Source organism: Malaclemys terrapin, chromosome 1 (genome assembly GCF_027887155.1).
Source record: "Malaclemys terrapin pileata isolate rMalTer1 chromosome 1, rMalTer1.hap1, whole genome shotgun sequence".
NCBI classification, from domain to species: domain Eukaryota; kingdom Metazoa; phylum Chordata; order Testudines; family Emydidae; genus Malaclemys; species Malaclemys terrapin.
This window is the reverse complement of record NC_071505.1, coordinates 273,583,074-273,599,278: the sequence shown is the minus strand read 5'-3', so window position 1 is coordinate 273,599,278 and position 16,205 is coordinate 273,583,074. Positions and strand designations below refer to the sequence as shown.

The window sequence follows — 16,205 nt, the reverse complement described above, 5'->3', positions numbered from 1 at the left end:
AGAGATGGGGCCATCTCAACATACAAAATCTCCAAACACTGCTTCATGGACAGACTTCTAATCCAGCCTGACTCTGTACCCAAGTTTCCCCTTCTTTGCCTTCTCTTTGGTCTTTTAAGGATTAAACACTATTTCCATTGTGCATTTCCCATTCCAGCAGCTTTGCTTTCTCTAGCAACCTCTGTTACCAGAAAGACAGGCAGCACTGAAGAATGGCAAAGAGAAAACAGCAGCCTTGTCTGGCCTCATAACCCATCTGTGGGAAATGGAAGTATTATTTGTCCCCGTTTTGCTGGTGGGGAATTGAAACACAGAGAGATTATGTGACTTGTAAATGTCACACACACAGAGTCTGTGTCAGAGCCAGTAATTGAACGCTGATCATCTAAGTGCTAGTCTAGTGACTTAACCACAAGACCCATCCTTCCTCATTGAAAAAGCATAACCCTCATAGGCATACAGTTATAAGTTAACATGAGAAAAATCAAGTCTGTGCAAGATAGAGAAGTTTACAGGAAAAATTCCTCACCAACAAATCCTGGTGAGCCAGTTCTGCCAAGAGGTCCTTGCTGTCCTGGAAGCCCCGGGAATCCATGCAATCCTGGTGGTCCTGGCAGGCCAGGCAAACCACGAGGACCTGAGGGTCCTTGCTGTCCTTTGGGTCCTGACAAACCTGGAGTACCACCAGCTCCTAAAATATCATACTAAAGTAATTAATTCTAGGGTTCCGATATCATCTAGAGTATAGGTTTATTAGACAACATTTGTATTAATCAATGTGCATATACCTTGCATAGTACAGTACTCACATTTCAGAGCTAAATATTTTCCATCAGAAAAGATGACTTTGGAAAAATCAAATTAAAAAAATTGATTTTATTTTTTTAGTAATTTACACTGAAAATTGACTAGCTACTTCAACTTCGGAACAGTGCTGCATTGGCAGGAATATGATCTAGTAGGTTTTTACCCATTTCTATGATTCTGCCATTCCCTGTATTCCTATACCTGAAATAACTGACTGAAGCACAGAAATAACGCTCAGTATAATTTCTAAAATAACATTTATGTATTTTCAGAAGTGGACAAAGTCAGTCTGACAATGGCTCCTTGGTTCATGCTGTGGTCATTGTTACGAGATACAAACCATACTTAGACACAATGGGCCTGTTTCCAGTGCCTGCTTTTCTCTTACTCTGGTTACACATCCATGTAACTCAATAGACTTAAATGGAGTTACTCTTGCTTTACATTGGTATTACTGAGAGGAAATTCAGGCCCAAAAGTGAGAGTTTTATTTGCGAGATAAATAAGAGATAGATTTCTTCTCTGAAGCATTAATAATTTAAATGATTTTAAATAGTTAAATAATTAAAAGCCATCAGAGGAGCACTGACATCCACTGCTGTGTCCCTTTAACTCTCCAGTCCAGCGTGCCCTTTCCATGGCTTTTCTTGTGAAAAGCAGCCTCTCCAGGCTTGGCTCACACACAGCCATTAACATGTAAAGAAGTCACTCCCAGCAAAGTTACATGAATGCTTTCCCAGACACTCATGAAGTGCCTAACTCCTACTGAAAGTCAGTGGGAGTCGGGTGCCTAACTCGCATTTGTGCTTTTGAAAAGCTTGTCACAAAATGTAAGGTGTTAGCTCTTTGTGAGGGAACCATGGCCCAGATCTTCAAAGATATTTAATCTTCTAACTTCCATTGAAATCAATGGAAGCTAAGAAGCTAACTGCCTCTGAGGAGCAGGGCCCATGTCTTTTTTGTTTGTTTTCTGTAAAAAGCTCAGCATGATTTTTGAGCTCTATAAAATAAAAAACAAAAAAATTGACAGCAGTGAAAGCTGGATTCATAAACAAACAAACAAATAAAATAAATAAATAAAATATGTATCTACTGAATGATTAGCAGCAATACATTTCGAACTGCCAAACTAGCATGCCTTAACCTTGATCTGAAGTGGCTGGACACTGAGGGATAAGTGGGTAGCACCAATTCCATATTCTGTTCTGTGCTTTCTGCTGAGTTTACCAGCAAGGGGTTCTGCTGTGATGTGGAGACCTGGGAGCTTAGACTGTCAACTCTTTCTCCCATAGGACTCTGAAAAGCCATGAAAGAGTGAAGACTTGTGTTCACTACTAAACTAAGACAAATTTGAACTGGTGACATAGAAGTAAAAAGCTCAATATCTCATTATTAAGGCATATGTACTGTGTTAAAATTAACTCAAATTTGGCATCAGCAACCCCTGATTATGTGGCACTCTGTGGCCGCAGACTGGAAATGCTGTCAGAGCTTCAGGTAAATTCAAACCCAGAGTGTGACAGACTGTACCCCATGTTCACCACTTTTACAAGACCATGATAAATTTTGTATAAACTATGCCTTTTGAGGTATCATTTGAAAATGCATAATCTGCTGAACATTATTGTTCTGGTAAAATATGTGTATCAACATAGTATAAAGTTGTAAGATTCTGTTGTATAACATTGCTGTAACATGATCCAAGTTCTTCAGAGACAAAAGACACATTGACACCACAGCCAGGTATCAGCATAATCAAATGGACCATTATGAACTATCACCTGGCTAAGCAGCCATTCTTTGGCAGGAAGAAGGGTAGGGGTGAGAACTTTATATATTGGCAAAGACACAGCTGGGGATTTCCTTGTAAACAGACTGGCTGTCACCTGAAACCCAGCTGAGATAATCCTCCAAGAGGGGAGGAGGATAAAAGAATGAGAAACAGAGATCACCGAATCACCTCTCGCTCCACTCACAGCAGCAACAACGTTTGAAAGACAAAGGAAACATCAATGAACTTGGGGAGGGGTCCAGTCCTGGCTGAAAGATCCAGCCTGACTGCTGTAAGATTATGGTGGGAAAATCCTTTTTGCTTTTAAGTTCACTTAGTTTGTAAAGTTAGGTATTAGTTTGTGTATTATCTTTTTATTTTCTTTGTAACCCAATTCTGACTTTTATGCTTCATTACTTGTAATCACTTGAATTCTACTTTCTGTAGTTAATGAACTTGTTTTATCCAGACCAGTGTGCTTAGATTGAAGTGTCATCTCCACTTGAAATGACAGGGTCTGTCATTTTCTGTTGATGAAATGATGGACTTTCCATGAGCTTCTATTGTCCAGAAGGAACGACCTGGGCAGTACAAGATGCACATTTCTGGGGAAGGCCTGGGACTGGGAATTTGCTGGTGTCGCCCTTTATGTAATTCATGAGTGGCTGGCCAGAGCATTCATGTAATTCAGCTGGGAGTGATTTTGCATGCTAGAGGCTGTGTGTGAGCATGACCAGGAGTGGCTGTTCTCACAGCAAAGCAGTGTAAAAGGCATCCCATATTGGAGAATTGAGGGGACACAACAGTCCAGATTGTACCCTGGGGAATGTCACACAGAGGTTTTAATTGAATTAAACAGGAAAAGTGAATGATGGAATCAGTGCCGTTTCCCTTCTGTTATTTATTATGGGCCAGACTTTATCACCCTTATTCCTGTTGAGTGGTACCATACTTTGCAAGTCAGCCCATTAACATCAGTGGAACAACTTGTGAAATATTGTACCCTCTCTACTTCATTAAGACTGGCAGAATCTGGCCTTTTGATATCACAATTTAGTTGATTTTACTGTGTCCTGAGTTTTCAGTGTGCGGCATTGTAGAAGCTGCTGGGGGAAGCTAGAGGTTTTGGCAGCTAGGTAGGGGACACTTGTGTCTTTTGGTACCCAGGGAAGGTATAGGAGCTAGTTTAGGATTGTGGGATAAAAGAATTAGTTGGATGTACTGCTAACCTGATCAGCAGCTCTTCTGCATACAAACAGAGCCCTTTCAATTAAAGCTTTGCTGAAATCTGGCTGCATTCATGCCTTTCCTTTTGCTGAAACATTACTTTATTTAAAACAACATTTACCTCTAATTCCTGGTACTCCGTGATCTCCTTGTAGGCCTTTCAATCCTGGGAATCCAGATGGTCCAAAATCCCCTGGGGTGCCTGGTGCTGCTCCTAAAACTTCACCTGCAATTCCTTTTGGTCCTATAGGCCCTGGGGCACCTGGTTTTCCTGCACTGCCTGGATTCCCCGGTAGCCCTGGTAGACCTGGTGGGCCTCCATCTCCCCGGGGTCCAGTAAAACCTAGAGGCAAAATGATGATCACCATGTGACTAACCATGATCAAAACATTGTATTAGATATTAAAAGTGTCAGATGCACCATAATAATGTCAAATATTGTATCAAATAATTTTAATTTGTTTAATCCCACAGACTTTTTGCTGAATGCTAATGCAGGAAAGTCTACATTATTGAAATATAAAGCAATTATAGAGTATATAAACTGTCAAATATGAACAGTGGGTACATTTATAAAAGCACTTCATTGACCTAGGGGCTAGATTCACAAAGGAACTTATGCACCTATCTGCCTCTTTAGGTAACTAAATCCAGCATTTAGGCACCACTGACATTCACAAAACCACTCCTCAGCTGCTGCCTAACTATGTAGGTGCCTAAATCCCTACAGGTTCTTAAGTTTCCACTCATGGGCAGGCAAAAAGCCACCTGTATCCTGATGCCGCCTTACATCTAACGGGCTTCTTACAGCTTTGCTCATGCCTAAGTCCTAGCCAGATTCTCAAGTGAGGCATTCCCTGCCTAGCTTGCCTGCAGGGCCTGATCCAGTATGCATGCTTAGAGCAGGCCTAAGCCCACCCAAAATAGAGCTAGGGTGATCAGGTGTGAAATATTTTGGGCTGGCTTACAAACACATCATCCAGAATGTCCAATAGCCCAGTGGCTAGGGCACTTATCAGGGAGGTGGAAGGACCCACATTTGATCCCTATTCTGCCTGATTCAAGCACGGACTTGAGCCTGGGTCTCACACAGCCCCGTGGAGTGCCATGACCAATGGGCTATAGAGTTATTTTTTTAGTTTTTCCTTCTTGCTCTGGCCCAATTAATATTTGATTATCTGTACAAAGTGTAGCAGCTTCAACAGGAGAGACTTAGGGCTTGTCTTCACTACCCGCCTGGATCGGCGGGTAGAAATCGATCTCTCGGGGATCGAATTACCGCGTCTTATCGGGACGCGACAATCGATCCCCGAATCGACGCGCGTACTCCACCAGCCCAGGTAGGAATAAGCGCCGTCGACGGGGGAGCCGCGGTGGTCGATTTGCCGCCGTCCTCACAGCAGGGTAAGTCGGATCAGATACGTCGAATTCAGCTACGCTATTCGCGTAGCTGAATTTGCATATCTTAAATCGATCCTCCTTCCCCCCCCCAGTGTAGATCTAGCCTGAGAAAGAGCTACCCAAAATACCACCTAGCAGTGTGATTGTGGGAGATCTGCATTCAAGTCCCTGCTCTAAATCAGGCACAGTGGGGGTTTGAAAACTGATCCCAGCTGAGTGCCCTAATAACTGGGCCATTGGCTATAAGAGGGTGAGGGGATGTCTCCCTCTCTGTTCTTCTCCTGAGAAAAGGCTGACCAGTACTTTTGTGGATGTGGCCCTAAGTCGCACCCCTTTCCTCTGCATTGTCTAGCTTAGGCAACTCCCAGCTCAGCTTGGGGCTTCTGTGAATCCCTTTCTTAGGCACCTAACTCTCCCCATAGAATTCATGGGGTGTCTAAGTGCCTAACTCAGGGCTGTGAATTCCACTGGGTGGCAGGGCACCTAGGAGCAGGGCCGGCTCCAGGCACCAGCATTCTAAGCAGGTGCTTGGGGAGGCAATCTGCAAGGGGCGGCAGTCCGTGTGTTTTTGCCGCCCCAAGCAGCACACCGAATTGCTGCCGCAGATGGCGAGGGCAGTCCATGTGCCGTTAGTGTGGCGTGCACGTTTCCGCAGCGGCAATTTGGTGGCAGCTTCTATGTTCAGCTGCCCGCGGCGGCAATTCGGCGGCTTCTGTCTTCCGCCTGAAGACAGAAGCTGCCACCGAATTGCCGCTGCCGCGGAAATGCGCATGCTGCCCTAACGGCACACGGACTGCCCTCATCATCCGCGGCGGCAATTTGGTGTGCTGCTTGGGGTGGCAAGAACAGTAGAGCCTGCCCTGCCTAGGAGTTTGGCATTGCAATGCTTAAGTCCCCTTTGTGAATCAAGCTAGCCCTTAGGAGCCTAAGTCCCACTGAAAGCTATGTCACTTGGGCACTTTTGAAAATTTTACCCCGCATCATCTTATTACCATGGGGAAATAACAGTTATTGTAAACAAAAAATCTGGTTCGCTAAGCAATATGGGTGGGATTTTCAACTGCACATACATGTTTTAGGAGCATAAGTGAGAATGACATTAGGATTTAAATGTTTAAAACCAATCGACGTGAAAACCTGTCATTATGTCTTTTTTTCGAGTGAATGCTTGACTAAAATGGTGCAAATGACTTTTGTGGAGTATTATGGGGAAACTCCAGTCCCCACTTTCTCCTGCCTGATTATCTTAGCTGAGCACGGTCTGTCTCAGCAGCAGGGTAAGAATCCTCCCCTCTAGGTTATAGGCCAAAAGAAGATCTTCAATGATGAAATTCCAAGTAGCTTTCATGGACCTTAGTGAGGAGGACAAGAGGATTCACATCACCCCACTTGACCCTCCTGTCTTGCCCTTTCACAATGTGTGTGCTATGGAGGAAAGCCCTGCAGAATTGGATTCCTAGCAACACAGGAGGAGTGCACCTCCAGGGCTGCCACTCCCACAAATCTTGTTCCTCGGGCAGCTGAACGGAGTTGTTTTCACTGCCAGAGCCCCTTCTCACCTTCAGAGGTAGGGGCAGGATTTGTTCTGAGCTGCGTTTAGGTATCCCTCACCAAAGGATGCATTATGTAGTAGTTTAGTTTTAAAACTATATTAACCATCAACCACTCAGACTTGCCAAAAGCCCCTCATACCAACATTCCCAAAGAAACCAAAATAACGAAATAAAACTATATTTAATAAATACAAAACCAGGTGTTTGATGCATATTCAGTACAATACACGTAAAAGGTGTTGTAGGTACTATACACTTGTAAACACTTTACTTCCAAATGGGGATGTATTCAGCGACCTGTGGGTGGGGTGCATATTCAGCTACTGGACTGTGAACCTTAGAGATATATATGTTCTTGTCTTGGTGTGTACAATGTAATTCGTGTTTCTGCTACTAAGAGTTAAATGGATGCATTCATAGGTGTCTTTTCCTCACTTATGCATTTTGTTTCAGAAGTGTAAGTATGAATATGCTCCACCTGGAGTATGAAAATATCTCATTATTGAAGTATCATTGTTTAAAGTTAGTGTTATGATATTTTACTATTACCTTTATACCTCTGCACTAGGAGAAACTTGGAAAACAGGAAAATTGATATTCTTTCATAAGTAAGTACAAACCGCATTTTCCAATGAGAGAACCTTTTGGCTTCACAAGATATCTTAGGTTGATGTTATATTATTGTCTGAATGCTGAAGGGAAGACAAATTAATATTTACACCTGGAATAGCATGTTGAGGTTCCCATGGACGAGGCTTTCTTCTGGCAACTAGCAGAAGTTGCTAGATCGCAGGCCCTGGTTCTCATGGGAGACTTTAATCACCCTGATATCTGCTGGGAGAGCAATACAGCGGTGCACAGGCAATCCAGGAAATTTTTGGATAGTGTAGGGGACAATTTCCTGGTGCAAGTGCTGGAGGAACCAACTAGGGGCAAAGCTTTTCTTGACCTGCTACTCACAAACAGAGAAGAACTAGTAGGGGAAGCAAAAGTGGATGGGAACCTGGGAGGCAGTGACCATGAGATGGTCGAGTTCAGGATCCTGACACAAGGAAGAAAGGAGAGCAGCAGAATACGGACCCTGGACTTCAGAAAAGCAGACTTTGACTCCCTCAGGGAACAGATGGGCAGGATCCCCTGGGAGAATAACATGAAGGGCAAAGGGGTCCAGGAGAGCTGGCTGTATTTTAAAGAATCCTTATTGAGGTTACAGGAACAAACCATCCCGATGTGTAGAAAGAATAGTAAATATGGCAGGCGACCAGCTTGGCTAAACAGTGAAATCCTTGCTGATCTTAAACGCAAAAAAGAAGCTTACAAGAAGTGGAAGATTGGACAAATGACCAGGGAGGAGTATAAAAATATTGCTCAGGCGTGCAGGAGTGAAATCAGGAAGGCCAAATCACACTTAGAGTTGCAGTTAGCAAGAGATGTTAAGAGTAACAAGAAGGGTTTCTTCAGGTATGTTAGCAACAAGAAGAAAATCAAGGAAAGTGTGGGCCCCTTACTGAATGAGGGAGGCAACCTAGTGACCGAGAATGTGGAAAAAGCTAATGTACTCAATGATTTTTTTGCCTCTGTCTTCACGAACAAGGTCAGCTCCCAGACTGCTGCACTGGGCAGTACAGCATGGGGAGAAGGTGACCAACCCTCTGTGGAGAAAGAAGTGGTTCGGGACTATTTAGAAAAACTGGACGTGCCCAAGTCCATGGGGCCGGATGCGCTGCATCCGAGGGTGCTAAAGGAGTTGGCGGGTGAGATTGCAGAGCCATTAGCCATTATTTTTGAAAACTCATGGCGATCGGGGGAGGTCCCAGATGACTGGAAAAAGGCTAATGTAGTGCCCATCTTTAAAAAAGGGAAGAAGGAGGATCCGGGGAACTATAGGCCAGTCAGCCTCACCTCAGTCCCTGGAAAAATCATGGAGCAGGTCCTCAAGGAATCAATTATGAAACATTTAGAGGAGAGGAAAGTGATCAGGAACAGTCAGCATGGATTCACGAAGGGGAAGTCGTGCCTGACTAACCTAATTGCCTTCTATGATGAGATAACTGGCTCTGTGGATGAGGGGAAAGCAGTGGATGTGTTATTCCTTGACTTTAGCAAAGTTTTTGATACGGTCTCCCACAGTATTCTTGCCGCCAAGTTAAAGAAGTATGGGCTGGATGAATGGACTGTAAGGTGGATAGAAAGCTGGCTAGATCGTCGGGCTCAACGGGTAGTGATCAATGGCTCCATGTCTAGTTGGCAGCCGGTTTCAAGCGGAGTGCCCCAAGGGTCGGTCCTGGGGCCGGTTTTGTTTAATATCTTTATTAATGATCTGGAGGATGGTGTGGACTGCACTCTCAGCAAGTTTGCAGATGACACTAAACTAGGAGGCGTGGTAGATACACTAGAGGGTAGGGATCGGATACAGAGGGACCTAGACAAATTAGAAGATTGGGCCGAAAAAAACCTGATGAGGTTCAACAAGGACAAGTGCAGAGTCCTGCACTTAGGACGGAAGAATCCCATGCACTGCTACAGACTAGGGACCGAATGGCTAGATAGCAGTTCTGCAGAAAAGGACCTAGGGGTCACAGTGGACGAGAAGCTGGATATGAGTCAACAGTGTGCTCTTGTTGCCAAGAAGGCTAACGGCATTTTGGGCTGTATAAGTAGGGGCATTGCCAGCAGATCGAGGGACGTGATCGTTCCCCTTTATTCGACATTGGTGAGGCCTCATCTGGAATACTGTGTCCAGTTTTGGGCCCCACACTACAAGAAGGATGTGGAAAAATTGGAAAGAGTCCAGCGGAGGGCAACAAAAATGATTAGGGGTCTGGAGCACATGACTTATGAGGAGAGGCTGAGGGAACTGGGATTGTTTAGTCTCCAGAAGAGAAGAATGAGGGGGGATTTGATAGCAGCCTTCAACTACCTGAAGGGGGGTTCCAAAGAGGATGGAGCTCGGCTGTTCTCAGTGGTGGCAGACGACAGAACAAGGAGCAATGGTCTCAAGTTGCAGTGGGGGAGGTCCAGGTTGGATATCAGGAAAAACTATTTCACTAGGAGGGTGGTGAAACACTGGAATGCGTTACCTAGGGAGGTGGTGGAGTCTCCTTCCTTGGAGGTTTTTAAGGCCCGGCTTGACAAAGCCCTGGCTGGGATGATTTAGCTGGGAATTGGTCCTGCTTTGAGCAGGGGGTTGGACTAGATGACCTCTTGAGGTCCCTTCCAACTCTGATATTCTATGATTCTATGACTACAGCAAAACAGATCAAAAGTACTCAAAGAACGGCTAGTGACTTCACGATACCTCGAGGACCTGGTAATCCTTCACGACCTGGATCACCTTGTGAACCTTTTCGCCCTTGGAATCCATCGAGACCTGGTTCACCTGGAATCCCTTTAGCACCTTTTACACCTAAAGTATGCATAAAAAAGTAACAACAAATCAGATCCAAACACAGAAAGTAAATATATGCATAAATGCAGACAAATATGCTAATAAATATCATAATTATGTATCTTAAGATTTAGGGATCAACTTTTATCACATTTTGTCTTCAGTGGAATCAGGGTCGGCTCCAGCATTTCTGCCGCCCAAGCAAAAAAAAAGCCGCGATCGCAATCAGCGACAGGTCCTTTGCTACCAGAGGGAGTGAGAGAACCTGCTGCCCCCAAATTGCCACAGGTGCCGCCCCTCTTCCTTGGCCTCCCCAAGCACCTGCTTGTTAAGCTGGTGCCTGGAGCCGGCCCTGAGTGGAATTTATGCATATGCTTTGAAATATTTTACACCTTAAATTTATCATTATGAATTGCAATTTACTTTGTTGTCTCTTCCATTGCACAGTAGTTTTTCTGCATTAATTTGCTAGCTCTGACAAAATAGGATGATGTTACTTAGATGAAGAACGACTTTACCTTATTTATTGCTAAGAGATTATTATTGATAGCTAAAGGTTTTTTATTTCGAGGGTTGCTGATTTTAAAATTCAAGATCGTTTTATGATTGCTGTTTGTTTTGTGGAAAGTTCCATTTAAAAAAGAGGCCAGGATTAAGGAGCACTGTCAGAACTGTGCAGCCTGAATATCATCTTCCTAGTGCCAGCACTGTGCCATCAGCCTCTCAATGTTCTGAGCAGAAAATTCACTTAATTTAAAGAAAAATACTAGAATTGCAGGTATAACTGCAAAATTTAAATGTGCCTGTTACCTAAATAGCACTGTTAACATTTAGTTTTGTTTTCCATCCATTAATTGTTGTGCTAGATAAAAAGCCTCTCTCTACAAAGTAGACAGCAGGTGCAGAGGGCAACAAATATAATATTTCAATAACCGATTATACTATGGTAGCTAGTTTTAACATCTAGCACCAAACAATAGTAAGGAAAATATGTTTCATTTCACAACCCAGTTTTAGTTTAATCTAAGCATTGCCAAATCTATTTCAATGTACAGTTGCAAGCGAAAATAGGGAAGGCAGTTTGAGTATCCTTTTTTAAGAACAGTTACATGGGCCCTCAAGACAGAACTTAGGACAGGCTGTTTAATACAGGGTTAGGAATTTCATAGGAATAGAGGACTTAAGGATGTGAGACTACAAAGATGCCTCTTTTCTGGCAATACTGTGTCATTGGTGCATAGGTCACTGAAGCAGTTCATTAATCGTACATGGCACAGTTACAGCCTAGCTGAAAAAAGGCAGGAAACCTTATAACCAAAAGACAATAATGAAAGGTGACAAAGCATAAATTAGACATTGGTAATTTGGTGAGAGCATAAATGAATGTGACTTTGTATAATACTAAGGGGGTACAAGGACAGAGTTACGGCAACAGTGGGTTGTGAAAAAGTATAAAATAAAGCAGGACATTTACTCCTCTTAGTGTTCGATATTCAAATTCCTTGGGGTTGAGAGAAACAATGCCATGAAGACAGCATTTATTGACACAGATCAGCAGGGTTCTCTTCCTCCCTGCCTTTGGAACCTGAGGGGATGGTAGCAAGGTCTTATAGTTATTGAAAGATGCCAATTGATGAAGAAGAGAGAGGAAGGACTTGCTAATAGCTGTTAGCACAGAGAGCCCACCCCATCAGCCGGTGAATTCTGTTAAGCAAGAGAAATCAGGGTTTGATCCTGCAGGACAGGAGGAAAGAGAAAACTGAATTTTGCAAAGGGAAGCCACAGGTTAACCCTAAAATGCCCAAACTCCAATGGTATTGAGCCAAAGGTGTAGCATGACAAACATGATTGTAAATGGACACTTGCAATGAATTTGTTGTTCTTGCTAATGGTAATTTTTGTAACAAATGTGTTGCTATTACCACAAACTGTAAAAATTGATGAAGATGCTTATCCAACAGATGGACACACACATAAGGAGCTTTGTTTACAACAACAACAACAGACCAATGCCTAAAATAAAACACACATTAATCTGATGGCATGGAAGCATCTGTGTTTAGAAAGAATTGTGATTAAGAAGTAAATCTGACTTCATTCAAATTCATTGGAAAGAAGAATGAAAAGTTCACATAAAATTACAAAGGAACTGAATCATCCTAAAGAGTAACAGACTTCAGAGAAAATCACCTTGCACAACATTAAAAACCACCTTCAGAAGCACTGATTACAACGCCGAAGTACCATAGTCAAATACAGAAATGTAAATCTGAATTATTCAACATGCTGCAGTAACAAGAGATAAAAATAGCAAATCCCATTAAGAAATATGAATGAGTCATTACTTAAACCATAACAACAACAATACACTTTATATTTAATTTAAAAGGAAAATTTGACCTTAAACACTGCAGCCCAGATCTTTGGCCAGAGCTGTGGCCAAAAAATGCAAGGCACAGTTAGGGAAGGCTGCAAAGATGGACTTCAAGCTCCCCTAATACTAAAGGCTGCTTTAAGTTATGTCAGTTACCAATGTTCTAGGGAGTTAAATACAGCGGCTATGGATCAGCAGGGTTTGGAAAGTCCCAGACTGTGCCTCCCGCTGGCCCACCCCACCCCCCGCCCCAAAAAAGAAAAAGCACTGAGGCAATCCTCCTAGGATTGGATAGACCAGTTTTGGAAACAAAAATTGCTGGGAGTGCTGAGCAATGCAACCCCACTGCATCAGATGATCTGAGCCTACTTATTTAGAGTTCCATTGAGACTTTAGGCCCAGCCCTGTTTAAGAGACTGTGTATAATTATATGACCCCAGGAGGAACACTCAGAAGGCATTGTGACAATTCCTCCACTACATCCACTTGCTCCAAGGGCTAGTAATTTATTACACCCCTTCTAGGAATTAGCATACTCCCTGTAATGTGTCCAGCCAGGCTTTAACCCCACCCCACCTCTGTTTGCCCACTGGCTTCTGATGTGGGGAGTATCTAGTGGGGAGCAGCCACTGCTCTCCTCACCGCCTCAGAAGCGTCAATCTACGAGGTTCCTGCACAGCTCCTTAGGGAGTGAAGGGTGTAGGGGTGGGGTGGGGATGATAGCTCCTCAGTACTCTCCTATGCACCACATAGAACCAGGGCAAAATCCAGCCCTTCGTGGTTTTATTAAACTGTGAAACTCCACTGATTTTTTTAAAGGCATATGGTACAGTTGAAAGAAACATGGCATTGATGAGGAGGCTGCATGGAGAGAAGGATGAACTGGGTGATCTAATAGAAGACTGTTCTGTCTCCAATATCTATTCTACTATAGAAGGCATATATCATCTGGCGTGTTTATTTTGATTTTTGCCACACTATTAAAAGACAACTGCTTAAAACCCCAACTGACTCCTTATACCTGGGTGCCAGACGATATTCACAAACAGTGTGGATTTGTGACTAAATGTAATGACTGTTTATAGAGAAAACCATTGTTGGTGACTGATTTTGTTACAGAATTGAAATTCATGAGTGAGAAGAGGATTAATTCGTGTAGTGCAGCCATTACGTATCATACACTTTGTATCTATTTTCCTTTGTCTATCTCACCCCACCCCTAAATTTTAACTTAAAAGTCTCCTTTATTCTCATTTCTAAAATATATTTAGTCTAAGGGAACAACTACAGTCAGGTTTAGCAAAAGCTAATTCCAAATGTAGTGTGTAAGGTAAAGAAATGTTTCAAAAGTAAAGGCACAACATTACCTATAGCTCCTGGCAATCCTGGCTTTCCTGGGGATCCTTTCGGTGCTCTCACGCATTCTGCCCCTACAAATAAACATTATCAGTGGAGTTCCACATACTCATCTGCTGTATCTCTCATTGTTTTTGTGACTTACAATAACCTTACTATGATTAAATCTAGCAATTATTTCCATTAGTAAAACGATAAAAATCAAAAGTTTTATTTAATCATTTTTATATAGCAATGTGCAGCATAGCTCATGCTGACAATGAATTAAGAAAAGTTGTTCATTTTATTTCACTGGAACCTTTGCTGTGCTAATAGTGAAGAGATCAGACGTTATTATAACACTTGTATGGCCAAATTTGTGTTGTTATTTGTAATTTCAGATAGTTATTACAAGCCACGTGATAATTGTTTTTTTTAATCACAATAAACTCAAGGGCGTAATGAACCAAGTAATTTTTGATTTGCAGAGGTGAAACACCATTAATTTAAAAACACATGATACGATCAAATTACTGGTTTGTTGTATAGCAAAAGTGTCATTATTTGTGACCTGAATATTAAGCAGTTTACAGATGGAGCTATTGCCAAGAAATGGCAACATCAAAATTAGTCACCAGGAATCAATAAGCACACTGTCATGCTGTAGGTTCCCCATAGATCTAAATATTAAAATGTTTCCAAGCCATCTTATTTCTGTACTATACCTGACCAAACTGTCTCGATGCCATCTCCCCTAGAAAGATCTTCAGTAATTTGGTTACAATCTACCAGGGAAGTATGAGAAAAGAGAAACAAGCAAGATAGTCTCTTAGCATTTTAAACAAAATGTTAAAAAAAACAAAACCCAAACTTCTCAGTTCTAACTGCAGATGTCTATTACAGCATCAGTTGATGTACTGTGTCTAAATTATTGTGCACTGGATAATCCTCATAAATTAAAGAATGAAAAGGCAGCCACTCGTTTTAAAATACACCTCTACCCCGATATAATGCGACCTGATATAACACGAATTCGGATATAACATGATAAAGCAGTGCTCCAGGGGGGCGGGGCTACGCACTCTGGCGGATCAAAGCAAGTTTGATATAACGTGGTTTCACCTAAAACATGGTAAGATTTTTTGGCTCCCGAGGACAGCGTTATATCGAGGTAGAGGTGTACTTGGAAACATGGTGAGCCGCATCTAATTGTAACAAAGGAGAGTTCATGTAATGAAGTAAAATATTTGTTTTTGATATACAGTGAGAAATAAGAAATGACAGATCTTCCTCTCCCTTCCCCTTACACACAAAAAGTGCTAGCTTTGCAGTCTAGCAACGGCACCAAATAATTGAGGGGAACCTCTGGTTGGGTGCCAAGATCCCAGACCAGGAGGGGGACAGAGAGCTGCAAAGGATCAATATTTATGCCCTGATGAGGAGCAGAGGGCGGGTTCAAGCTTCTCTCTTATCTCTGGTCAATTAATGGAGTAGGTTTGATTGGGACCGACCCGAGGAAAGACACAACGCATGGTATGTGTAAGTAATATGTTCTTTCCCCTCACTCAAAAAAGTTAAGGTTTTACTAGCTAATAGTGCCAAATTTGTAAACTTTCTTTAAATATCTGAAAGGAAACTATTGAAGTATTTCTGTTAGATTTCTGACCAAACAATATAACAAACTCCTTCTTATTCATACACTATACTATACTGCCTTGTCAGTGAGTAGATTTACATGATGTTTTGCATATGATCCCTAATGACTTTAACATAAGAGACATGTGATCACACATACCTAATTGGGCAGGAGCACCTGGAGGACCTGGGGGACCTTGAATCCCTGGATTTCCATATGTTCCAAAGTCACCTGGAGGGCCACGGTATCCTTTCGGGCCAGGTAAGCCTGCACCTGGCAGACCAATCTCTCCGAGAAAGCCCTTTTCACCCTGTAGTCCTGGATAACCAGGGTCACCTGGTGAACCTCTTACACCATCACCCTATGGGAAAACAGATTAAATATACAGAGATGGGCACTTTGACTTTGCATAAGAATAAACCTCACCCAAACAATTAAACACTTTTTCTTATGATCAGTAATTGGTAGATGTTTCCATGTATCATGGCCATTTACAAGGGTGATATCAGCAAAAAACCTTTAACATAATAAGGTAACATGTTAACTTAGATGTGTGACACTGCACTCCATATGCTTTATGGAAGTATGCTTATGAATATGACATAATTGGAATATGCTTTATACTAAATATCCCTTGTATGGTGTCATTAGAAAGCTTGTAATCTATTAAGTGTGTTCATCCTATTTGTTTGCATGTATTATTTCTATATCTG

At 42.4% G+C, this 16,205-nt stretch overlaps 1 protein-coding gene across 2 annotated transcripts in view; it reads right to left on the bottom strand.

Annotated features, from left to right (window-relative positions):
• COL4A2 (collagen type IV alpha 2 chain) overlaps positions 1 to 16,205 on the bottom strand; it is a 227,997-nt gene that overhangs the window by 35,836 nt on the left and 175,956 nt on the right. For both annotated transcript variants that reach the window (XM_054013192.1, XM_054013183.1), the window contains exons 25-30: positions 15,652 to 15,853; positions 14,582 to 14,641; positions 13,889 to 13,951; positions 10,058 to 10,165; positions 3,927 to 4,148; positions 530 to 691 (exon numbers count right to left, since the gene is read on the bottom strand). In XM_054013192.1, the coding sequence (XP_053869167.1) occupies positions 530 to 691; positions 3,927 to 4,148; positions 10,058 to 10,165; positions 13,889 to 13,951; positions 14,582 to 14,641; positions 15,652 to 15,853 (817 nt within the window). The remainder of the gene's footprint in view (positions 1 to 529; positions 692 to 3,926; positions 4,149 to 10,057; positions 10,166 to 13,888; positions 13,952 to 14,581; positions 14,642 to 15,651; positions 15,854 to 16,205) is intronic.